General features: G+C 41.9%; 1 protein-coding gene across 1 annotated transcript in view; it reads right to left on the bottom strand.

Moving 5' to 3' along the window:
- PITRM1 (pitrilysin metallopeptidase 1) overlaps nt 1-25922 on the bottom strand; it is a 134220-nt gene that overhangs the window by 49951 nt on the left and 58347 nt on the right. The window contains exons 13-16 of the mRNA XM_082258265.1: nt 20613-20747; nt 18637-18775; nt 6818-6934; nt 4206-4335 (exon numbers count right to left, since the gene is read on the bottom strand). Of these exons, the coding sequence (XP_082114391.1) occupies nt 4206-4335; nt 6818-6934; nt 18637-18775; nt 20613-20747 (521 nt within the window). The remainder of the gene's footprint in view (nt 1-4205; nt 4336-6817; nt 6935-18636; nt 18776-20612; nt 20748-25922) is intronic.

Genomic DNA, 25922 nt, shown 5'->3' with positions numbered 1-25922 from the left:
GCCAAATGATGTCCACCTGTTCTCGCCACTCGCCAATCGGCAATCACTTCCTTACAAAAACCGAAAGGATGCGGGGGCCTAGGCCTCCCAGAGCTCCAGTTATACTATAAGGCAATGTTACTTGACCAACGGACGACAAACTCTGGATTGTTATGGAACAAGCGTCAAACCATCACCATGATTTTCTGCCTATACTGATAGCGTCCATGCTTACCACAACTGCTGCTATTAAATTGACATACCCCATGATTTCAGCTGCCCTGACAGCTTGGCGCTTCCTTCTCAATAATAAGACACATACATACAGATAGCTTATCCACAATAGACATCCCCTCCAAGACTTACGAATGGCTGATCCCTGACTTCACGACCAAGGACTGTAGACTTAGGGGTCTCAATTTTACAGGTCCCCTGAAGAGAAGCACCCTCCCGCATGATAGATACAGGGCTTTTCAAATAAGTCACTTCCACTCTTCCAATAAACTTAGCGAGAAGATTACAATCCCCACTACTATATGGAACTTCCTCAGAGGCAAAGGTGGGTTTTAAGCAGTTCACCTCCTGTATTCTATAACTTTTTTAATTTACTGTTTATGGTCTAATCTGACTTGCCATGTATAGCCTCACCACAGATAGGTCCCAATAGGGGTGGTGAGACAATTTTTGCACACCTGAGCTCCAAGTTCAGACTGGTCCATTGACGAACACATGGCAAGAATATAGGATGTAATTTTGGTATGTGTTACCAAGTTTGATATTTCCTGTTTACATAAACTGTTCATATGTAATATCTGTAACCCACTGCCAGATTCTTAACTTGTACTTCTACTTTTATATTAAAAAAAAACTATTTGAAAGAAAAACAGCCAATTGCTGGTCCTCAATTATGCCTGTGGGAGGTACCAGTTTGAATACATTCTGATGCAGGATTGCAAGTGCAATGCATATTGGGAGATATGGTTTGCGTATAAAAGTGCATGTGACGGCAATTTACACGCACCACTTGTACTAAAAAAAAAAAAAAAAGGACTGAATACCTCTATTCAAAACAAGAAGAGAAAAGACCGGGCGCCGATCTAAGTGTAGCAATAAAACATTTAATAGCAATAGCAAGAGTACTACTCACAGGAGTATGTTAAAAACAGGCATCTCAATAGTGGGTGTGCAGAGTTCGTCCGGGGGGTCCTCCACAAGTCCTGTTGGAACTGGTGCTGCGAGGGATATGCAGCGGCTTCCTGGTGCGGGACGCGCACTGGGGGCCTCAATGAGGAGATTGAGATCAATGTGCTGCTGTAGCCCATCTCCCTCCCCCTACAGTGCATTTACCCCCAATTGGTCTTCTCATATTAATGTGAATATTTTCTGCCCAGGTTCATCATCTCTTCTTCCAGCGGTTCCTCTCATCCCATCATCCAACCATCTCCACCGACTACAACTCCCTTCCCAGCGCAACGTCCAAAGTAAGTACCCATATATAGGTCTTTAGAGCTAAGAATACACACACACATATATATATATATATATATATATATATATATATATATATATATATATATATATATATATATATATATATATATATATATATATATATATACACCACCTGAGACGTCCCAAGTGTTTATCGCTCGAACGTGACCACTTCCCATACCTTAACATCCAACTCCTTGCTGTCTATGCTTCACCATGGTAATTCGCCAATATCCTCAATTACTGTCATGGTTCCCGACAATAATTGCCACCACACCCGACAACTATGGTCACCACCTTTTCGTCCCACATACAATGCATTACAATCTCATAACACTTTCTCACACTTCTCGTAAACCCCCCCCCCCCCAAACCCCCCCCCCCCCTCTCTCTACACCTCGCATATTTACTTATAGAATATATGATATGTATGTGTATATGTTACACCATTTTTTAAACATGTGTATATATATATATATATATATATATATATATATATATATATATATATATATATATATTTCTTATACATACTCTTCATTTACACCATTTTCATATCCTTATGTACATTCCACATAGGAATTTTCAGTATATACAGGATTTTTTTATAAATACAGATTTTTTTTATATATATAGATTTTTTTTATATATACAGATTTTTTATATGTAGAGATTTTTTTATATACACTCATTTTTTTATATATACATTTTCCATACATACATCTTTTACGCGTAAACATGTGAGCATGCGCATATATATGCGCATATATATGCAGCTAGTGCATGTGTATGTGGCTTTACAGGTCCGTACATTCTCTCACACCTGTGACATTTTATATCTCAATTTCCATTTATCTTCATCTTTTAAGTTCCAACCTTTAATTATTTATATTTATTTTTAATCCAGCAATCCTGACCATCACCATCACCCCCAGTCCCATCGGCAATTGGCATCCCCTTTCCCAAATCTAATACAGACCGACACTTATGCCACACACTATCGGGACACTTCACAACATATGTTGCCAATCAAAGTTTTAAGCTACATACACTTTTCTTCATCCTGATTTCTCCACACTGTTCCCTGCCTGTCACACATCCCCGAGGCGCTCCGCTGCAGTGCTAGTACCTTTTTGCCATATTGAGCCACCGTACCCGAGCTCCCCACACTACTGGCATAAAAGCCCACATCCAATATGGCCCCTGCACGGCCTGAAGAAGGAGCGCATGCTCCGCAAACGCGTCGCCGTTCAAGCACGCAGAGTCGACCAGGAAGTGACACCACGGCCCTCCATCCTACGGACCCACGCTGCCGGATCAACACAGAGAGATCAGCGCGTCCCGCACCAGGAAGCCGCTGCATATCCCTCGCAGCACCAGTTCCAACAGGACTTGTGGAGGACCCCCCGGACGAACTCTGCACACCCACTATTGAGATGCCTGTTTTTAACATACTCCTGTGAGTAGTACTCTTGCTATTGCTATTAAATGTTTTATTGCTACACTTAGATCGGCGCCCGGTCTTTTCTCTTCTTGTTTTGGGTCATACAGGGTTACTTCACCCTTTACTGGAGGCAGCCATCGAAGTGTTCAGCAAGCCACACCGGACTTTGTACACTGAAGCCCACCTTGCCATACCTAGCTATATGCATAGAAACTGTTTACAGTTCTGATCATCTGATTGCGCCAATCTCTCCTCTCCTCCTTGCAATACTTCTATTCAATGCTTTGTTTTTGCATAGATCAATAAACTGTTACTAAACCCACAACAGTAAAATCAGTCTGTATATGCAATAAAGCATGCTTGTTATACTCACTGTGGAACCTAAGGAGTTAATCTTGCACATTGTGTAAAAAGGCAGTTAGATCCTGTCTTCTCTGATCCTCACCTTCTTCCACTGTCCCCAATCCATCTCCTAAAACTATAGAGCCTTTGGAGACACTCTGCACATGCTGTTTGGTGTGTTGCTGGAGAGTTTTTTTTTTTTTTCTTGGGAGGGTGCATGTGATCAGCACTGTCCAGACAGAGGGTCAGGGGTCCTGTAGCCTCTTAAAGAGGTTGTAAACCCACTTTAAATGCTTTTGCCTATAGATAAGCCTATATTAAGGCTTACATATAGGTGCTATAAATATCTCCTAAACATGCACCGTTTAGGAGATATTTACAGTGCATGCAGCCGATGACATCATCGGCGCATGCGCTCTGAAGGAACGGCCACCCGTGCCGTTCCTTCAGAGCCCTATGCCGTGAACGTGCGCCGGAGTGATGTAATCGCGCCCCCGGCCAATCAGATAGCCGGAGGACGCGAACATGGAACATGTCGGCCACCCTGTCACTGAGCGGGCCGCACTGCGAGGGCTTCGTTTTAAGGTGAGTATTTCATAATGAGCTAGTATGCAATGCATACTAACTCATTATGCCTTTGTCTTTACAGGTTTTTTTTTTTTTTCTCATTTTTTCTATGTGGGTTTACTTCCTTTTTATAAGACAGTCAGAGCAGAATGAAAACTCCTCCTTAAAGCTATAACCAGACACTGATAGAAGTCACAAGATTGCTATATACTGCTGATGAGAAAAAGGTATTTAACAGTTTATATTTTACTAAAATAATTACATTTTCATGTTCTGTGTACTGTGGGAGACCTGATATAGTGAATGCAGGGTTCTGGGTTTAGTAACACTTTAAGTACCACTTTAACTTCAACATAATGCGGGAAGAGCTAAAACCACTTACTTGGTGACAACAGAGCAGAAGAGGGGCACATAGGGCTTCAGCTCCTCTGGAAGTGTATTGAGGCTTGAGACTGCTCGGAAATACACCATGCCGTTTGTGGGCTGGGGACAGCACTGGATAGGAACGTCACCTGCAGGGTACAAACATTTTTAACACAGAGAAAAGAACATCAACGTTTGAAACCATATTGGGCAGATATATCTGAGAGCATCAGCCAATGTGCCCTGACCTAAGACACTTCTGTTTTTTTAGTCTACTGACAAAAGGGGGATTGGGGTGTCAGTGACTTAGGCCCCTTTACAGATGAAAGAACGGACATCAATGAACACCTATGAGCAACAGATGTAAACAGATGATCATCTGTTTACATCAGAATTCAGCTGCATTTGTTCAGGTCATTTTTTTTTCCCTTTTTTTTTTTTATAAAAAGGAACAAGTGTCTATTTAGTTCTGTTTAAAAAGCAGCAGCAGACCTAAAAAACGGGGGACAGCAGAATGTCACCCTCCAGGTTTGGTATGGATTTTGGGAGAGGCATTATGCCAGAAATAAAGGGGAGAGCACCCCTCAAAATCTGTACCAGACCCTTATTTGAGCATGCAGCCTGGCAGTGATCCCAATCCACCCCCCAAAATTGGGGTGGGAACCCTACACATTGTACTTTTTTTTTTTTTTTAAACACTTGGCTAACGCCTACCGCAGATATACTGCGGCAGAGCAGCCCCACTACACCAGATTCTGTAGATGTATGTGACCCCCCCTCTTCCTTGTATATAATAAATAAAACACCTAGTGGTGATCAAATACTACCAAACAAAAGTTCTATTTGTGTGAACAAAGGATCTAAATTTCATTTGGGTACAGCTTTGCATGACAGAGCAATTGGCAGTTAACCTCTTCAGCTCCGGAAGGTTTTCCCCCTCTTCCTGACAAGGCCATTTTCTGCGATACGGCACTGCGCTGCTTTAACTGACAATGCGCGGTCGTGCGACACTGTACCCAAAAGCTATTTTTGTCCTTCCCCCCCCCCCCCCCCCACAAATAGAGCTTTCTATTGGTGGTATTTGATCACCTCTGCAGTTTTTATTTTTTGCACTATAAACAAAAGAGCGAGACTTAAAAAAAAAAAAAAAATAATAATATTTTTGCTTTTTGCTAGAAAACTTATCCAATAAAAAAAAAAAAAAAAAAAAAAGAAAAAAAAAAGAAAATCTAAATTTCTTTATCAATTTAGGCCAATATGTATTCTGCTACATGTTTTTGTTAAAAATAAAATTCCAATAAGCGTATATTGATTGGTTTGCAAAAAGTTATAGTGTCTGCAAACTATGGGATAGATTTATGGACTTTTTATTTTTTTTTTATTGTTTTTACTAGTAATGGCTGCGATCAGCAATTTTTAGGCGGACGAATCTGACACTGACACTTTTTGGGGTCCAGTGACACCAATATAGTGATCAGTGCTTAAAAAAATGCTCTGTCACTGCATGACACTGGCAGGGAAGGGGTTATCAGATGCGATCAAAGGGTTAAGTGTGCTCCTAGGGAGTGCTTTCTAACTGTGGGGTGGGGGAATGCTGTGACTGGAGGAAAACAGATCTGTTTCCGCTTAGCAGAAACACAAGATCTCCATTTTCCTCCCTCACAGAACGGCGGTCTGCCTTGTTTACATAGGCAGACCGCCGTTCTGCCTCTCCTCTAAATGATTGGCAGGTCCTGGCGGCAATCATGGCCACCGGACCCGCGGATTGGCTCCCACTGTGTCCAATCACAGTGGGAGCAGGGCTCCGGAGGCGCGTGCATGCATCCCAGAGCCAAAGATCTAAATCACATACAGGTACATGATTTTGCGCTGAAGGGCCGCCCTACCACATTATATGTACGTGGGGCAGTCCTTAAGCGGTTAAAGAAGCACAGTGATGAATGGCAAAAAATGGCCTGGTCATGAAGGGAGCAAAACTTTCTGGAGGTCAAGTAGTTAAGGTCAGCTCTTTCATCTACATTCTGCTGTCAGTGGGAAACTCCCTATCGACAGCAAGGATGAGTCAGGCATGTTAAAGAGGCCAGATCTAAAAAAAATAAAATAAAAAAACACACTGATGTAAACTGGCCTTACAGCCTTCAGCGCAACACCTTGTATGGGAGAGCCAGGGGTTGCTTGGGACATGACCATCTATCTTAATGCAGATATGTTGTCCCTACTGCAAATCCTTATCAGCACAATCGATTGTCAGCTCACAGGACAAGAACAAGAAAAAAAAAAGAAACACTGAACAGCATTTCTCAGGGGGTGTAAATGGTTTAGGCACCTTTTAAAAGGGTTTTCCAATACAATGGAAGTTGTACATGTTTAAGCCGTAAAGTGAGATTTTGACATATAGGCATTAAAACCGGTATTGGGACCTGAATGTTTTCTATAAGCACTGTTATGATACAGGCTTTAGATTCCTATGTGAAAACAAACCATAGCGGGATGGGGGCAAACTTCCAGGTAAAAATAAAAACATTCAACATTTTCTCAAAAATCTCTAAAAATAGAAATTTTAAATTCTCACAACTTTTTCAAATTTCGATGTCTACTATACAGCAATCATTATCAGGATACTTTACTAACCTGCATATACCATTTCCACCTCTGTGGGAGGGATAGTGTGCTCGATGTCTGACACTTTGAGGGTGGGGAGGCATGAAGCATCCTGTGGTTCAGTTTGAAAGCGCAGTAATTCTAAACCTAAAGAAAAGATCAAGCTTTTATTACGACATTTAATATAGACATAAAACTAAAAAACAGGTTAATGTAACAGGCAAATCTAATTTCTGTACCCTCTGTGTAGTACTTTTGTCCTGTTACAAACACCAGAAGGACCTCCATCATGCTGCGGTTAGAAAAGATTAGTAAACTAAAGACCAACTGCAGGGATTATGTGTAATCGCGTTGTGATCTGTTTCACAATGACTAAAGTATGGGATACTGCAGAACCTTTGGGTATTAACCCAGAATTTAAAAAGAAAGACACAAAAAAAAAAGTGTAATCTGTGTACGTTGCAAGGATTTTAACAAACCAAAAAAAAAAAAAAAAAAAACACCAAAAATTGTATTTTTGTTGCAGGGGATGCCAATAATCTGATTTGTATCTTAGTGCAGACTTCTGGGAAATTCAGTAAGCCAATCACTGTGTGTACAGAACACCTCCAGGTAGGCATATTGAATTTAATTTATAGAAATTTACAACGCTGCAGACTGAAAAGAAAAAAATGGGAGTTTTGACTTACGGTAAAATCCATTTCTCTGGTGTCCATTTATGGACACAGCTCCTGATCTTCTTAACCATTGGGTTATACTGCGCCCTACAGGAGTAGCACACTAGGAGAAAAAAGGTCTGACTACACCTATGGGCAGTCCAAGGGGGTACAGTCCCCCCCAGTATGCAATTTTGTTACAAGCAGTGTCAGAATTACAACTCCACAGAGGGGTGGGTGCTGTGTCCGTCAATGAACATCAGAGAAATGGATTTTACCGCAAGTCAAAAATCCCATTTTCTCTTTTGTTTATTGACAGACACAGCTCCTAATTTTCTTAACCATTGGGAGGTGTACGGTGGAGAGGGCTGGAACAAACCGTTCTGCCCACCTTAGAATGCAGGCTACCTCCAGAGCCACCAGGACACTTCTTTTGCCCCTCTGGTGATTGACATAAGCCACAGCCGTGACATCGTCCGAATAAATGCGCACTGGACATCCCTGAAGACGATCCGTCCAATGGTCCAGGCACAGTCTGATCACTCGGAGTTCCAAGACATTGATCAGTAGTCTGCACTCTTCCAGTGTCCAGAGCCCCTGAGGAGAATTTTTGCAGAAGACACCTCCCCAGCCGGACAAGCTGGCATCCCTGGTGACCAATGTCCAATACAAGGAGAGGAACGGTTTTCCCAGACCAAGTGCAGGAAAACAAAGCCACCATAACAGGGACTCCCTCGTTTCCCGGCTCAGCTGGATCTGATTGTATAGAGAATGCGGAGTCTTGTCCCATTTGGCCAGAAATCTCCCTGGCAGGGACCTCGTATGGAACTATGCAAACAGAACTGCCTCAAAAAGGTAGACACCATCAAGCTCAGCACCCGCATGCAAGTCATTAGCTGCAAGTACACCATTCAAGTACAACATTTTAAGTACAGTGAAGAGATATTGCAGGAGATAGTCAGGAGGTACGCTGGAAGGTGAAAAAAAAAATAGAAACAAAAAAAAAAAAGGTAAGATTTGTTTGACTTAAATTTACAAATTTTTGTATTTATTTTTTTCTCTCCTCTTTAAAATGGCAGATTTGGTTCAGTGCAGGAATTGTTGTGCATTTATTTCATGTTCCACTCTTTGGAGATTCGGATGCTGTCAGATCTGTAGACAATTCTCCTTACTGCAGCAGGAAATTGCATTTTTGAAATCAGAGATATTTAAATTATCTGTTAAACAAACTCCAGCTGGGACTGCTGCAATGCCACTGCCACAGAGGACCCCCAGAAATGGCAGATGGGTTACTGTAGGTTCTGGAAGACTTAGAGTGGTGGATAGAAGACATGTCCCACAGTTGGTGGTTCTCCATAATTCATTTGCAACACTCTCAGAATGTAAGGACAACATGGATATGGACTCAAGCACAGAGGGTGAGAAACCATAGACTCCTATGTCTAATGTATGCAAGACTGCAACCAAGGACAAAAAAGATAAAGTGAAGTCTCAAAGGAAGCAGCTGTTGCTGGGTGATTCAATCATAAGAAGTGTGGAGCTTAAAGAAAATGGTTTTGTGAGATGTCTCCCTGGTGCTACTGCTAGACGAGATAGAAGACGTATTATTAATATTGTTAAGCAAGCAAAGCAGGAAGGGGACGTGGATGTTCTTGTCCATCTAGGGACAAATGACCTGGCTTGCAATGAAGTGTCAGAGGTGAAAAAATCTTTTATCACACTTGGTAATGACGTACAGGATTTTGCATCCACCATTTCATTTTCTGAAGTTCTGCCTGTGCATAATGTTCAGAATGATAGGCAGAGGCGCATAAAGGAGTTCAACATATGGCTTAGTAAATGGTGTCAAGAGCAAGGATTTGGCTTTGTTTCTCATGATAGCTCTACTTGGAATAGAAAGGAACTGTACAAAAAAGATGGTTTGCATTTTTCTCTCAAAGGAACAAATGTACTTTGTGAACAACTCCAAGAATTTGCGAAAGAGTATTTAAACTAGGAAGGGGGGGGGGGGCAAAAGAGTGAAAATACAAGAGTCCAATTGCCCCCCGAAACAATGCCAGAACAGATCAGAAGCACAGAGGTTAAGAAATGATAAGCTCAGAGTCCTGTCTACAAATGCTCGAAGTTTAGGTAAAAAAAAATCAATGAACTTGGGTCAATAATGGCATCTGAGAATGTAGATTTAGTGGCTGTTACGGAGACATTGTTTAATGAAAGAAATGACTGGGACATAACCATACCAGGGTACTCTTTATACAGAAGAGACAGAGAAGGCAAGAAAGGAGGAGGAGTGGCCCTGTATGTGAAAGATAGCATTAAATCTAACCTAATACAAGTTGGTGAGGCCAACATAGAGTCAGTTTGGGTTACGTTGCAGTTTGCTAATCATGCAGTAACTCGTGTAGGTGTGATATATAGACCACCTGGTCAAGTTAAACAACTAGATGATCTAGTTGAAGAAATAGCTAAAATGACAAAGAAATGAGAAGTTATCATTATGGGAGATTTGAATCTTCCAGATATAAACTGGAAAACCAAAATAGCAAGTTCTACCAGGAGTACAGATATTCTAAATTCCCTACTGGGGTTGTCTCTGCAACAAGTGGTTGAGGAGCCAACCCGGAGGGAGGCCATTTTGGATTTGGTATTCACAAATGGGGATTCGGTATAGGATGTCATTGTAGGCGAAACCTTGGGATCTAGTGATCACCAGTCAGTGTGGTTTAATATAAGAACTGTGAAAGAGTCACACCACACAAAAACAAAAGTTTTAGATTTTAGAAAAACAGACTTTTCAAAAATGAAATTAGTCATAAATGAGTCCTTATCAGACTGGAACGGATTACATGGAGTCCAGGAGAAATGGGACTACTTAAAAGGTGCATTATTGAAGGCAACAGAAAATTGCATTAGACTTGTCAGTAAAAGCAAAAAAAGGAAGAGACCACTGTGGTACTCCGCAGAAGTGGCCCAAATCATTAAAAATAAAAAGCTAGCATTTTGTAATTATAAAAAAACCCAGAGCAATGAAGATAAGGAAATCTACAAGATTAGGCAGAAAGAGGCCAAGCAAGTTATAAGAACTTCTAAAGCGCAGGCAGAAGAAAAACTAGCTCAGTCTATGAAAAAGGGGGATAAGGCATTCTTCAGATACATAAATGAAAAAAGGAAATTAAAACAAGGAATAACTAAATTAAAAACAAAGGACGGAAGGTATGTAGAAGAGAATAAAGGGCTAGCCGACTGCCTTAATGAATACTTCTGTTCAGTTTTTACAGAAGAAAAAGAAGGAGAAGGACCTCCACTTGAAAGGATGACTAATGAATCGTTTGATGCATGTGTCTTTACGGAGGAAGACGTTCTAAGATTGCTGTCTAAAGTGAAGACAAATAAGTCACAGGGTCCTGATGAGATACACCCAAAATTATTAAAAGAGCTTAGTGGTGAGCTGGCAAAACCATTAACAGATTTATTTAACCAATCATTAGTAACAGGAGTCGTCCCGGAAGATTGTAAACTAGTACATGGATTGCAGGAAAAAAAAAACTTACCAGGAAAGGTTAAACGACCTTAACATGTATAGCTTGGAAGAAAGAAGAGACAGAGGGGATATGATAGAAACTTTTAAATACATAAAGGGAATCAACTCGGTAAAGGAGGAGAGCATATTTAAAAGAAGAAAAATTACCACGAGGACACAGTTTTAAAATTAGAGGGGCAAAGGTTTAAAAGTAATATGAGGAAGTATTACTTTACTGAGAGAGTAGTGGATGCATGGAATAACCTTCCTGCAGAAGTGGTAGCTGCAAATACAGTGAAGGAGTTTAAGCATGCATGGGATAGGCATAAGGCTATCCTTCATATAAGATAGGGCCAGGGACTATTCATACGATTCAGATATATTGGGTAGACTAGATGGGCCAAATGGTTCTTATCTGCCGACACATTCTATGTTTCTATGTTTCTATGGAGGGATGACCATTTGCTGCACAGCAGGAGATGAATTGCAGCCTGTAATTTCTAGAGTTTGTCCAGAGGAAGGAGCACTCTGGCTAAGGAGTAACAGGAGTCGTCCCGGAAGATTGGAAATTGGAAAATGTCGTGCCCATTCACAAGAAAGGTAGTAGGGAGGAATCGAGCAACTATAGACCAGTGAGTCTGACATCAATAGTATGCAAATTAATGGAAACCCTATTAAAGGATAGGATTGTGGAACATCTTAAATCCCATGGATTGCAAGAAGAAAAACAACATGGGTTTACTTCAGGGAGATCATGTCAAACAAATCTTATAGATTTTTTTGACTGGGTGACTAAAATAATAGACGGTGGAGGTGCAGTAGACATTGCATATCTAGATTTTAGTAAGGCTTTTGACACTGTCCCACATAGAAGACTTATCAATAAACTGCAGTCATTGAGCATGGACTACCATATTGTTGAGTGGATTAGGCAGTGGCTGAGTGACAGACAATAGAGGGTTGTAGTCCATGGAGAACATTCAGAACAAGGTCATGTTACCAGTGGGGTACCTCAGGGATCTGTACTGGGACCAATTTTGTTTAATATCTTCATAAGTGATATTGCAAAAGGCCTCGATGGTAAGGTTTGTCTTTTTGCTGATGACACAAAGATATGTAACAGGGTTGATGTTCCTGGAGGGAAACGCCAAATGGAAAAGGATTTAGGAAAAGTAGAATGGTCAGAACTCTGGCAACTGAAATTTAATGTGGATAAGTGCAAGATAATGCACCTGGGGCGTAAAAACCCAAGGGCAGAATATAGAATATTTGACACAGTCCTGACCTCAGTATCTGAGGAAAGGGATTTAGGAGTAATTATTTCAGAAGACTTAAAGGTGGGAAGACAATGTAATAGAGCAGCACGAAATGCCAGCAGAATGCTTGGATGTATAGGGAGAGGTATAAGCAGTAGAAAGAGAGAAGTGCTTATGCCGCTGTACAGAACACTGGTGAGACCTCACTTGGAGTATTGTGCGCAGTACTGGAGGCCATATCTCCAGAAGGATATAGATGCTCTAGAGAGAGTTCAGAGAAGAGCTACTAAACTAGTACATGGATTGCAGGAAAAAAACTTACCAGGAAAGGTTAAGCAACCTTAACATGTATAGCTTGGAAGAAAGAAGAGACAGAGGGGATATGATAGAAACTTTTAAATACATAAAGGGAATCAACTCGGTAAAGGAGGAGAGCATATTTAAAAAGAAGAAAAACTACCACAAGAGGACACAGTTTTAAATTAGAGGGGCAAAGGTTTAAAAGTAATATGAGGAAGTATTACTTTACTGAGAGAGTAGTGGATGCATGGAATAACCTTATATGAAGGCTATCCTTCATATAAGATAGGGCCAGGGACTATTCATACGATTCAGATATATTGGGTAGACTAGATGGGCCAAATGGTTCTTATCTGCCGACACATTCTATGTTTCTATGGAGGGATGACCATTTGCTGCACAGCAGGAGATGAATTGCAGCCTGTAATTTCTAGAGTTTGTCCAGAGGAAGGAGCACTCTGGCTAAGGCGGAGTCCAGAGTCAGACCCAGCTAGAACAGCTTTGTGGATGGAACCAGAGCAGACTTCGGAAAATTAAGAATCCAAACTCCCTCAGAGTTCGTATGGTGATTTCCAGGTTTTTCACCAGAGCAATAGGAGACTCCGCTCACAGAAGGAGGCCGTCCAAGTAGCCCAGTACCACGATCCCCCACTCGCCTAACAATGCCAGCACCGGGGCAAACACTTTTGTGAAGACCCGAGGAGCAGAGGCAAGACCAAAGGTTAACGTCACAAACTGATAATGCTCCTCTCCCAGGGCAAAGTGGAGGAAGCACAGGTGACTGACACATATTCGAATGAGAAAGTAAGCATCCTTGACGTCGATAGAAAATCCCCCTGATGCAGGGATGCCACCACTGTGTGAATGGACTCCATTCTGAACTTTTGCACCTGCAAGATGGGTTGCACCTTGCCTTTCTTCCTGGGGACTGTAAACCGGTTTGAGTAAAAACCCTGAAAGGTCAGAACCTGGAAATCACCCTTGAAGTAAAAAGGTCTTGTACTGCCCCCAAACAGACCCTGTAAGCGATCCGGGGACAGGCGCAAGTTGGAAGGAAAGAACCTTGCCGGGGGACAAGAGCAAAACTCGATATTGTAGCCGGACTCGATGCGGTTGAGGGCGCACCTTCATGCTTTATCGGCTTGACAGGCTAGGTTTGTTTGGATCCCCTGAAAGGCCCTTGTCAGTCGACCCTGAGGGAGCTTTTTGCTAGCCCGTCGCCCGAGAGCCACCTCCACCGGGACACAAAGGACTCCAGGACCTCCAACAGTGAATCCATGGATGGTTGGGACCCGGAGGGCCCCACAGCCTCAGAGAGGGGATCAGGTGGGGAGATGTGCTCCAAAGACTCCACGAGTCACCAGAGGGACCCCACAAAAAGTGTAAAACACTGCAAAGGGACAACCCGGTTGCCAGGCACAAGGCACCAAGCGATCCTCAGCAGAGAGGGAGAGAACCCCACCAGAATAACTATCCTGCAGAAACAGGCACCTGCAGTCACCAGGACAATGTGTACTCCACGCCCGGTGATAAGGAAGTGAAAAGATTCAGGGGTCAGCACCAGGGAATGAAGAGGGGCTCCCACCGCCAAAATAGTCGCCCACAGGACTCCACTGTCATGGCCGACACGATTTTCAATGGCAAACCACTGCAAAATGGCCGCCGTGAATTGAGCACACAGACTACAAGAAAATGGCGGTTCCACAAGGCTCCCAGGGACTCAGTATGGTTCCCTAGGCCTCAAGGAAAGGCCCAGGGAGGAGCCCCCACCAGGTACAACCCCCCCCCCCCCCCCCACACACACACACACACACACACACACAGCCGAGGGAAACCCGGGGCTCAGACCGTCCCAAGGAGGGGCCCACGTCCACCCCAAAACCCTGCGAGGGGAAAAAAGGGGGGGGGGGAACAGACAGCTACTAACCATACCAGGAACCAGGTGGGCGCTCCTCCTGAAAGAGCCTCCTCGCCATCAAAATGGGGGGGAGGGGCTGTTCACGAGGAATGCAGTGTCTCGGGCCGAGACCGGGTCGTATGAAACCTCGCGAGGCATTTATTTTTCGTCATTGCTAATTATATGCTGAACTATTATTTTAAAATGGGCACATAATATTTCTTTACAGAGAGTTACACATGTGAAATTGTGGTAAAAATTGCACAGTGTGTGTTGATGCTATTTAGTCATAGATATATATACATATACACTTGTGGGTAAATGTGCAGGACCATAGTACAGATAATACTATTTTTTCAAGAGTTTGAGAAATAATATAATATATATAGATTTTTTTTTTTTTTTTGTTTATGCAATTTATACAAAATATTAGATTTTATTAGTCCAATTTTATTATATGGTTTAGACTCTCCACTACTACCATCCTTTGAGGGGAGGGATATATATTCCCGGCTGATAGTGTGTAACAGCACCTTCGCTTTTTTAGTATATGAATTTAAAATGTTTTTGGCTTAGGCCAGAAGTTAAGAGGCTGCAGCTACAGGATTAGGTACTTTTATTGATGGGATTGGCGCTGTTTTAAGGTATTCAGTTCAATTACAATATAGTTTGAGTAAAAACGTACACGCTATTTTTTTCCTCACTAAAGTGGAGTTATCTTTTAAGCAGCTAGCGACACTACTAGACTGAAGGGGAACTATCAAATAAGGGTGCTTTCATATTGCACCGTTGAAGAAAAAAACATTACAAAAATGCATATGTGCCATTAAGTATGGGTGTTCTGGAATTGTGTATTGAGCTACCCTGGATGTGAACTGGGTATTTGTGTATTATTTCTAGGGTCTGTTGTTCTTCAGTACTGACATATGCTCTGTAATGAAATCTGGGAGCCAGACAGTACCAAAATGTAAGGATTAACATCTGTTATCTCTGTTTAAATGGGATCACTTTTAATACAGATTTTGTATTAGCCTTGGAGTTATACTAATGGCCTAGTGCTGAGGTATGTATTAAGTGTTGTGTGTCAAGAGCTGCCTGGTTGTCATTCAATGTTCTGTATGTTTTCTTTGTATTGTTATTGGAAAAACTTAAAAAAAAAAAAAAAAAACGCATATGTGTTTATGATGCGCTTTCTGATTGCCAGACTACAACCACAGTTAGTAATCTTAGACCACAGCTGCTCAAGATATGGGACAAACTGATCTTAGGAACAGACATGGCCATCCGCAGGTAGGGGCAAGGGGGGGCAAATGCCCCCCCCCCCCCGGAATCTCAACTTCCCCTTTAAAGTGGTTGTTAAGCCACTTTATACCATCCTGTCTGGTCTGTTTAATAATCCTGTGTGCCTGTGTATGTGTTTTAAAAAAATAAGGCGTTCTTTATCAGTTTTCAGAGCACCGAGCACTGCTCAAGTGACTCGTCGGCTCTCTCCTCTCCCCGTCTGACAGCTGCCTGCAGTGGGTGGGAATAAGGATTCCTCGCTGTTGTCAGTCGGGAGGGGAGGAGCAGGGGAGGGGGAGAGGCGGCGGGTCACGTGAGCGGCGATTGAAAAATGGTAAAGAACGGCTTATTTTTATAAGGCAGACACAGGGGCACACAGGATTATTAAACAGACTGTAGACAGGATATGAAACTTTAAAATGAAATTACAGCAGCAGGAGGGGCACTGACAGAGGAACAGACAGGCATGGAGGGAGGGGGGAGAGAGGACAGAGTAGGATAGGTGAGCTGCGGATGATGGAGGCACATAAACAGCAGCCATGGTATACCATAATCAGTTTACAGAGGGGAGGACATAGCCGGTCAGGATCAGCCAGGTATTTTAGGTGATAGAAGGGGCCAAATTACATAGCAAAGCACTGTGCTGTATAACATGCTTTAAGGGAACAGAGTCATTTTTTTTTTTATGTTAACAAATGTTTTAAAAATAAATGCTGCCGTTTGCCCTTTAAAAATAAATACTCAAAATAAGTATAATGACTAAGCCCCTCCCCTTCATGATATTGTTAAAAGGGGTGGAGCATTGGTGACCTTAAAATGATGCCTCCCCCTGAAAAAAGTTATGAGGATACCCATGGGAACAGAGTACCATCATCAAGGGGATCTCGTTTGTGTATCTATTTTAAGCTTAATTGACCCTCAGACTGAAATAGCTGATGGTCCATCAGTTCTGGTATGAGTGGGGATACAGTAGGGGAGTGAAGCACCCGCACTGGCTGTTCTGTTTGAAGCACCCCAAGCACTTTTATATTATTAAATATATTGCACTTTGTATGGACTTTTATAAAACCAATTGCACTTTTTAGAGTCATTGCACAATTTATGGATTTTTACACAATTTGATGCACTTTTTTAATCTATCTATCTATATCTATCTATCTATATATATATATATATATCTATATCTATATCTATATATATATCTCTATATCTATATATAGATGGATATATCTATATATTTTTTTTTCTTATTTATTTATTGTATACAATAATCTATACTCATTTATAAACATTATTCAAAATATTTTATGATTATTAATGTTTAATCCTATTGTAAGCACTGTTTTTGTTGCTGGTCACAAAGTCCATCTAGTTCAACCAACAAAAAGGGGGGGGAAATCAAAAAATTTTTTTTTTTTTTTTTTTTTTTTTTTACACTTATATACACAATCCTTTACCCGCAGTAATCCAGAGGAAAGCAAAAAACCCCAGCAAAGCATGATCCAATTTGCTCCAGCAGGGGAAACAATTCCTTCCTGATCCCACAAGATGCTATAGGGTGATCCCTGGATCAACCATGCACCTGTGAAACATGGACATTCCACTCAAAACGCACCAAAAATGCAGCCATGGTGCACCTTTGACGCATTTTCCATTCATTTTAATGGGAACTGCGTTTTGGATGCAGTTTTGAAAACACCAAAGATGAAGCATGCAGGACTTTTCAAAATGCGCCACACTTGCAGCGCAGTGGTGTTAAAGAGTCCCATAGGATTAAAAGGGACTTTTTATTGTGTTTTTCCTTGCGTTTTTAGCAAGGTAAAAATGCATCAGTGTAAAAGGGCCCCAAGAGTGATCAAGAAAAACAATGTAACCATGCAAAGCCAAAATGGAATGGGTAGACGTGTTCCCCGATGTATTCATTAGCACAGAGTACAGTAAGTCCCGTTTCGCTTATCCCACACTAAAGGATACAGCAGATTTCCTGGGCGTGTTAAAGTGACCCCATCACCAATGCATACTAGCTCATTATGCCTTTGTCTTTACAGGTTTTTTTTTTTTCTTTTTCACATTTTTTAAAAACGGGTTTACTTCCTCTTTAAAGTCAGTGGGATATATTCGGCAGTAAGTAAACATGTTGGCTCTGAAGAAAAATGTTGTCTCAAACAATGGGCATTGCAGTTTGTTGTGTATGGGGCTATGCATCCGCAGACCGGTCAGGGTGTTCATAACCCATCCCCACAGCCAATAGTGCCTACAATGAGCACATGAGCATCAGAACTGGACCACAAAGCAATGGAAGAGGATGGTCTGGGTCTGATGAATTAGGTTTTCTTTTACCTCACGAGTATGGCTGGATGTGTGTGCATTGTTTATTTGGAAAAAAGAGATGGCACCATAATGCAGTATGGGAAGGCGGCACATACAACCTACCTAAACATTGTTGCTGACCATGTACACCCCTTCATGGAAATGGTATTCCCTGACGGCAGTGGTCTCTTTCAGCAGGATAATGCCTCCTAAGACACTGCAAAAATGGAATAGTTTGGAGGACCACAATGAGTTTGAGGTGTTGACTTGGCCCCCAAATTCTCCAGATCTTAGTCCAATCAAGTATCTGTGGTATGTGCTGGAAAAACAAGTCAGATCCATGGAGGCCCTACCTCACAACTTACAGGACTTAACAGATCTGTTACTGATGGCTTGGTGACAGATATCACAGCATACCTTCTAGGTCTAGTGGCATCCTAGCCCCAACAGGTCAGATCTGTTTTGGTGGCAAAAGAGGGACTCACTATTAGATGGGTGGTCATGACGTTATGGCTGATCGTTGTAAGAAGCCAGAAGCAGATTCAATTAAGTTAAATCTACAGCTAAAATCTCTTTTGGGTGGATAGGCACTGTAAAATGTGTATAGACAAGCAATTTAGCTAGGTAACCTTTCTCATAAATGTTTTTTCGATCTGCATCTGTCAAAGCTTTGACCTTCTGGTTCAGTTTTTCTTGTTCGAGCTCTGCTTGTTTCTGGTTATAATCTTTATCAGGACTCATGGTCAATGTCATACTGTGCAGGTTGTTCTGGGGAAAAAAAAACAAACAGGAGAATTACCGACAATACAAAAGGTGGAATTCCAAATGAAGTCAAATTAATATCCGCCGCAAACAAATTGGATGTTTTATTAAACCCATACTATGGAAACTCTCATGACATGCTATGTAAACGATTGTGCGTAGTCACAATGTGGATATAAAGCATTTGTTTTGCGTAGAAGTAAATATAACCGGTTGATCCAGCCTTCAGTTGTCCCTCCTATCTTCTCTTGTGTTTCCACTGCAGGCTGAGATTGTGTAGACCAGCTGCTGTCACATCTACTGAGCATGCTCCAGTTTCAGTTCCCTGCTAATCTTCATTTCCTACTTTTTCTTATCTGAGCAGCCCACATGACTAAAAACACATGTAAGCGTATACACAGTGGAAAATGACACTATTCTCCCTCCCTCTTCCTATTGTTAAATACTATGGAGGCAGGATATATTATGCTGATCGATTACATTCACTAAGCCTTGGATGCAGGTGCCATCTGAACAAAATGAAAGACCTGACCAATCACAACAATGACTGACATTCATAACCAGTGCTTACTATTGTCATCTCTGTGGTCTCCGGCTGGTCAGTGATCACATTGTACAGGTTCAATCACAGTGGACCTGTACCATTGGATAGCTGTGGCCAATCACAGCTATCACAGTAGTAAACAATGGCAAATAAATGGATGCCATTCACAGTGTAAAAATCATTGCTGATACAGTGATTATCACTGCAAGAAGCAATCAGTAAAAAAAAAAAAAAAATTATATTGTGTGTGTGTGTATATATATATATATATATATATATATATATATATATATATATATATATATATATATATATATATATACACACACACACACACATATACATACATACATACTATAATATTTTTTTTTTATACATACGGTCACCAGTACATATATATATTACTGCTCTAGTGACCGTATGTATAAAAAAATATTATATTATATTATATTATATATATATATATATATATATATATATATATATATATATATATATATATATATATATATATATATATATATATATATATATATATATATATATATATATTATATATATATATATATACATACATATACATACATACATACACACACATATTATATATATATATATATATATATATATATATATATATATATATATATATATATATATATATATATATATAAAAAAAATATAATATAATGTGTTCTGGTAAAACACAAACCCATCGCAACATACAATGCATGTCACTTTGGTAGAATGGAACGTGTGGTTCCATTCTATTGTTTAGCACGTCACCTGATGTGCTATGTTACCAAAATGGTGAAGGTAAAATTGCTGGTTTAAAGCAATGCACATTAGCAAGTAACATACTGCATGTCAAGACAGTATTTTTTTTCCATCCTGCAGAAAAAAAACTACTCGTCATTAAAGCCGAAATCTGGGCATAAATAAGCCCCGCTGTAAGAGTTAATTGCTTTTTCATGTCTGGGGGAACAATACAAAGAAATCTACTTCTCTGATACTCCCTGGATTTTCTGCACCCCCACGCTCCACTCGGCTAGGGTGCTGACATTATCAAAACCAGAGCCCTCAGCCCTACTCTGGACTTGATGACACCAAGGAACAGTCCCTGGTCAGATTGTGGGGGAGCCCCACCTGCCAGAATAGCAGATGATCAGGTAAGTAAAACAGTTTCTTCTCTCCTCTAGACAAAACAAGCTATTTCACTTACCTTTTTTTCCCACCTTCCACACAAAGATAAAATAAAATAGTATGAGATATTGCTGTTCCAAACATGCACTTAATTACCTGAAAATACTGCTTGACCTTGTCCTGAAGGAAAGTGGGGTTGTCCTTAATGCTCTGTCTAAATTGATTCATTTGCGCGTCGATTTTCAGCAACTCAACCGGATCGACATCATGATTCCAGCTGGCTGCTATGTACTTATTGAAACAGAAAACACATAAATTAGCCACTATATATTTTTATATATACACACATATATAAGCTTTTACCACTTTAGCTCTTGCACCTTTTTACTCTTCGTAGACTGAAGCAACTTTTACATTCCAGCTATGGGCCTTCTGATTAGGCAACAATCTGGTCATTACCCATCACAATGAAATTAAATATTGAACCTTTACATACCATTGTTAAACCTAATATTGTTGAAATGATTCGTGCAGCAAGCTTTTACACTGACCATAAAAAACAGCAGGATTTGGCCCCTACACGAATGGCAGCAACAGGCCCAGCAGAGGAATGGCGGCATTGTTGGCTAAGCTCGAAACACCCTATGGGCTTAAATTAATTTCCAAAGGGCATTACCAGAGAACAGTTTGCAGCTTAGTGGTTAAAAGCTGACCATGTACTGCAAATCCTGCAACTATGTTCAAAATCATTTCATCCTAATCAGACGGAAAGGCACCTTCTGTCAGTAAAAATCAATGTTCTCCGGAGATAAGATAGTAAATAATTACTTCTCTCTCCCTCTGCCCCTGTAACTGGGAAATCATCGCCCCAAGTCTCTTCAGAAACCATCTGTTTTGAGATTAAATGTGTTGGTTTTACAGTAGAAGACCAGATGATGGCCACTCCTGGGTAAGTCCGCTTATGAAGAGTCTTCAGGTGCTGATATTCTGCATTACAGAGCTGTGGTCACTATCTTTTTTGCAGGTAACCATTTTTAACAAACCATTATCTCTGCACTTTGATTTAAAGAGGAACTTAACCTAAAAGGGGTGCCCCACTTGTTTGCATTCTCCTGCAGGTACCCGTTCCCACTTCAGGTCTGATGCCACGTGGTGATCTGAGCTGGAAGTTCAGGGGGGGGGGGCTCCCCCTCTCCCTCCCCAGCACACATCACAGGTCCCAGAAGACTACGGGACCATTCACAAAATGCAGCGTGGCTCGCGCATGTGCAATAGGAAAATGGCTGTGAAACCGTAAGGCTTCACCGAGATGCCTGCATCCAAAACCGATTGAAGAATCGGCCCGGGTTGCTGGAACCCTGGACAGGTAAGTGTCCTTATAGTAACTATTTGGGGGAACCTATGGACACATGTAAGGTCCTAATCACTTCAGCCACCTGTGCTGGACTGTGGTGGTGTTTAAAACCCCATAAAGCAGATCTTCACTGCTTCTGAGCACTACAAACCAAATACATTTTTTAATTCATTTTTAATATTCAAAGAAAACGCCTCTATCCATCCAGGTCTCTATTCTTTATTTTTTACAGAAATCACTTTGAAAAACAACCCTTTCTGGTCTTGGCTATCTTGAATAAGGGCAATTGTATCATGTGGAATTTACTTGCTGGAATCCAGCTGCCCTTAGCTCAATCATGCATGCAGGAGAGTGTGTTTAGCTGAGAAAACCCCTCCCCTCCTCCCCTCCTGAAGACTCCCAGGATGTTGACATTTGATTAGGCAAGAAACCAGAAAGTAACGATGTAAAAAAAAAGTTAAAACAAGCAAAAATTACATACTTTCCCATCTATTACTAATGCTAGCAGCACCATTTTTTAGGTTTCTTTCAATTATAAAAATAGTTGTCAACTATTTTCATAATGGATTAGTTGACCTGCATACAGCTGATTAGTTGACCTGCATACAGAATGCATTATTGTTTACATATCAGGAAATACAGTGCAGCACACATACTGACCTATGCCACATAGTGCCTGAGAGCTTGTGAATGTGTGAGGAGCAATGCCTCATGGGACATGTAGTTCTTGGCAGGAGTGAAAAGTGGTTTAACTAGTTGACACCCACGCTATAGCCAAAAGACGGCTACGGCCGGGAGGGCGTACATTGATGTCCTGCAGAGCCATGCCTTTTTCCGTGTTTCTAAAGGCAGATTTTTTTTTTACAGAAATGCATGAAGGTAAAAAAAAAAAAAAAAAATTATAATATATATATATATATATATATATATATATATATATATATATATATATATATATATATATCTCTATATCTATCTCTCTATCTTCTGTGTCTACCTTTCCCCTGTATACTTGCCTGATCCCAAACTCGATCCAGTGCTGTACCTCAGAGCAGCAGCACTGCTCTCTCTCTTCACAGGACTTCGATGCGGCAGCAGGAGCCATTGGCACCTGCTGCTATCAATCACAGCCTGTGAGGAGGGAGCAGGGGGTGGAGCCAAGAGTCACGCATTGCGTGTGTCAAGAGAAGCACACAGCGCAGCTTGGGATCAAGCCCGCAGAAGTACCCCACTAACAAGAGGCGTGCTATAGGCACTCTGAAGGGCAGGAGGAACCCAGAATGATTGAGTTGCACTGTGCAAAACCATTACACAGAGCAGTTAGGTGTGACAGGTTTGTTTTTTAAAAGCAAAATCAAATGTTTACAATCCCATTACAATTTAATGTAAAGTAAAGTAAAAGTTTACCAGTCTTGTGTATTCGATTTAAAATTATTACATGCATGCAAAAAAACGTCTTAGTCTTTAGTACTACTTTAATATAAAAGATTTTCATCCCCCTCCGCCCTTCATGTGGCTTCATGCTTGACCCCAAGTTAAAATACCCTGTATATCCGACTTCTGGGTATATTTATTATATACATGATACAAGTCAATATCTATTATTATTATGTTCACCATTTCACGGTATAAATTAACCCTCTATAGTAGTGGTTATCGGCTGTTTTTGTACTATAAAGAGCTCATTTTTGTTTTTTAACCCCATCATGACAGGTGATACAAAAAGCATTCTGCTGCTACTAAATGTCTTGTATCAAGCTACCTGCTTATGACAAGGAAGTTATGCATATCATAATACAGTCCTATCTGAAAATCTTAAAAAACTGAATTTTTGTAAAATCTTACCTGTAAAATTCCTTTCTCTGAGTCCTCCGACAGTTGCTGCCTCCTCCAAGTCCTCACTGTTGGGTATTGTCTTCCTATCCGTAGGAATAGCTAGGCATATAGACTTAGTCCAAAGACAAAAGGCATTAGCATATACACACCCATGGGGGCTGTCCCATCCGGTCAATACCCCCCCTGCATCACCACTCCCAACTCAGTTTGGTAGCATAGCAGTAGGTAACAAGAACCCCAAAAGAGGGGCGGGGGCGGCGACTGTCGGAGGACTCAGAGAAAGGTATTTTACAGGTAAGATTTTACAAAAAACTGAATTTTTGTAAAATCTTACCTGTAAAATTCCTTTCTCTGAGTCCTCCGACAGTCGCCGCCTCTTCATATTCGTCACATATGGGGTATTAGACTTTGCTCCGAAGGAGTAGCTAGGCAACAGAATATGTTAACAATAAAGCTTTAACATATCCCACCCTCAAGGGGTGGTCCCCTCAGTCAATACCCTCCTACTTCCTGCAACCATATCTCAGTTTTAGTGGAATAGCAGTAGAGTATACAATCAAACCCCAAAAGAGGGGCGGGGGCGGCGACTGTCGGAGGACTCAGAGAAAGGAATTTTACAGGTAAGATTTTACAAAAATTCCGTTTTCTCTTACGTCCTCCGACAGTCGCCGCCTCTTCATATTCGTCACATATGGGGACGTCCCAAAGCAGTGCAAACATGAGGGGTGGGAAACGCATCCGCGCCGAAAGGCAACGCAGTCTCCACATCAAAGAAAGGAACCTTACCAAAGGAAGGAAACCAGCTGGGCAACAGCAAAAATAAGTGCTCAACAGGAGCAACAACCCAGGAAAAGACAAAAAAAACAGGGGATACAAAACTTATCCCAACCGCCAGGAGTCCCCAACAAGGGACCCTAGGGAACAGCCGCACTAAGAACCTTGCGGCCAAAGGAAGCATCCGCCGATGCCTGAACATCTACTTTGTAGAATTTTGTGAAAGTGTGCACGGTCGACCAAGTCGCCGCCTTACACACCTGGGCTACAGAAGCCCCATGACGACAGGCCCAAGACGTACTCAGATCTAGTAGAGTGCGCCTTCACAGGCACAGGGGGAACCTTCCCCTGCAAAGCATAGGCCTGTTCAATGGTCTGCCTGATCCATTTGGCGATGGTAGAGGCCGAAGCCGCCATGCCCTTCCGAGGACCCTCTGGAAGAACAAACAAGGAGTCCGTCTTTCGAAAAGACTCAGTCGATTTAAGGTAAACCCTTATCGCCCGAACAACATCCAGAGAGTGCAATCTCACCTCCTTTGGATGTTTAGGCTTCGTGCACAACGAAGGCAAGACAATATCCTCATTAAGATGGAATTCCGAAACTCGTTTCGGCAGAAAAGAAGGATTAGGTCGCAAGACCACCTTATCCAAATGAATAACCAGGTACGGAGACTTGCAGGACAAAGCCGCCAGTTCCGACACTCTGCGAGCCGAAGTGATCGCCACCAAAAAGGCGACCTTTTTGGACAACATAGACAACGAGATCTCCCTGATCTGTTCAAAAGGAGCACGTTGTAACACAGAGAGAACGAGATTCAAGTCCCAAGGGGGCAGAGGATCCCGCCTCGGGGGAACCAGATGCCGCACACCCTGAACAAAGGTGCCAACCAATGGGTTGGAAGCCACGGGACGTTGAAACAGAACGGCCAGAGCAGACACCTGACCCTTTATCGTAGCCAGCGCCAAACGCTGATCAACCCCCGTTTGAAGGAAAGACAGCACACGGGACACCGAGTACGTGCGGGGTGAAAACCCCTTGGACTCACACCAGGCAAAATAGGCCTTCCAAGTACGGTAATAAACCTTCCCCGAGGAAGATTTCCTCGCGTTGATTAAAGTATGAACGACCTCCGGAGAGATACCCCTCTCCTTCAGGACCTCGGTCTCAACAGCCAGGCCGTCAAAGCCAGCGACTGTAAAGCAAGATGGTATATCGGTCCTTGAGACAGTAGATCGTCTCGAAGAGGCAGACGCCACGGGGCGTCGACCGCCAGATTCACGAGGTCTGCGTACCAGGACCGGCGAGGCCAGTCCGGTGCCACAAGAATCACCGTGTTGCGTTCCGAGTGTAACCTGCGAAGGAACCTGGACAGCAACTGAATCGGTGGAAACGCGTACATCAGCCTGTACTGATGCCACGGGGCCACTAACGCGTCCGACGCGTCTGCCCGAGGGTCGCGCGTCCTTGCCACGAACCTCCTCACCTTGTTGTTGAGGCGAGA

This window comes from Pelophylax lessonae, assembly GCF_965119305.1.
Source record: "Pelophylax lessonae genome assembly, chromosome: 5".
NCBI lineage: Eukaryota > Metazoa > Chordata > Amphibia > Anura > Ranidae > Pelophylax > Pelophylax lessonae.
Note: the sequence above shows the minus strand (reverse complement) of the source record. Positions and strands in the feature narration are given on the sequence as shown.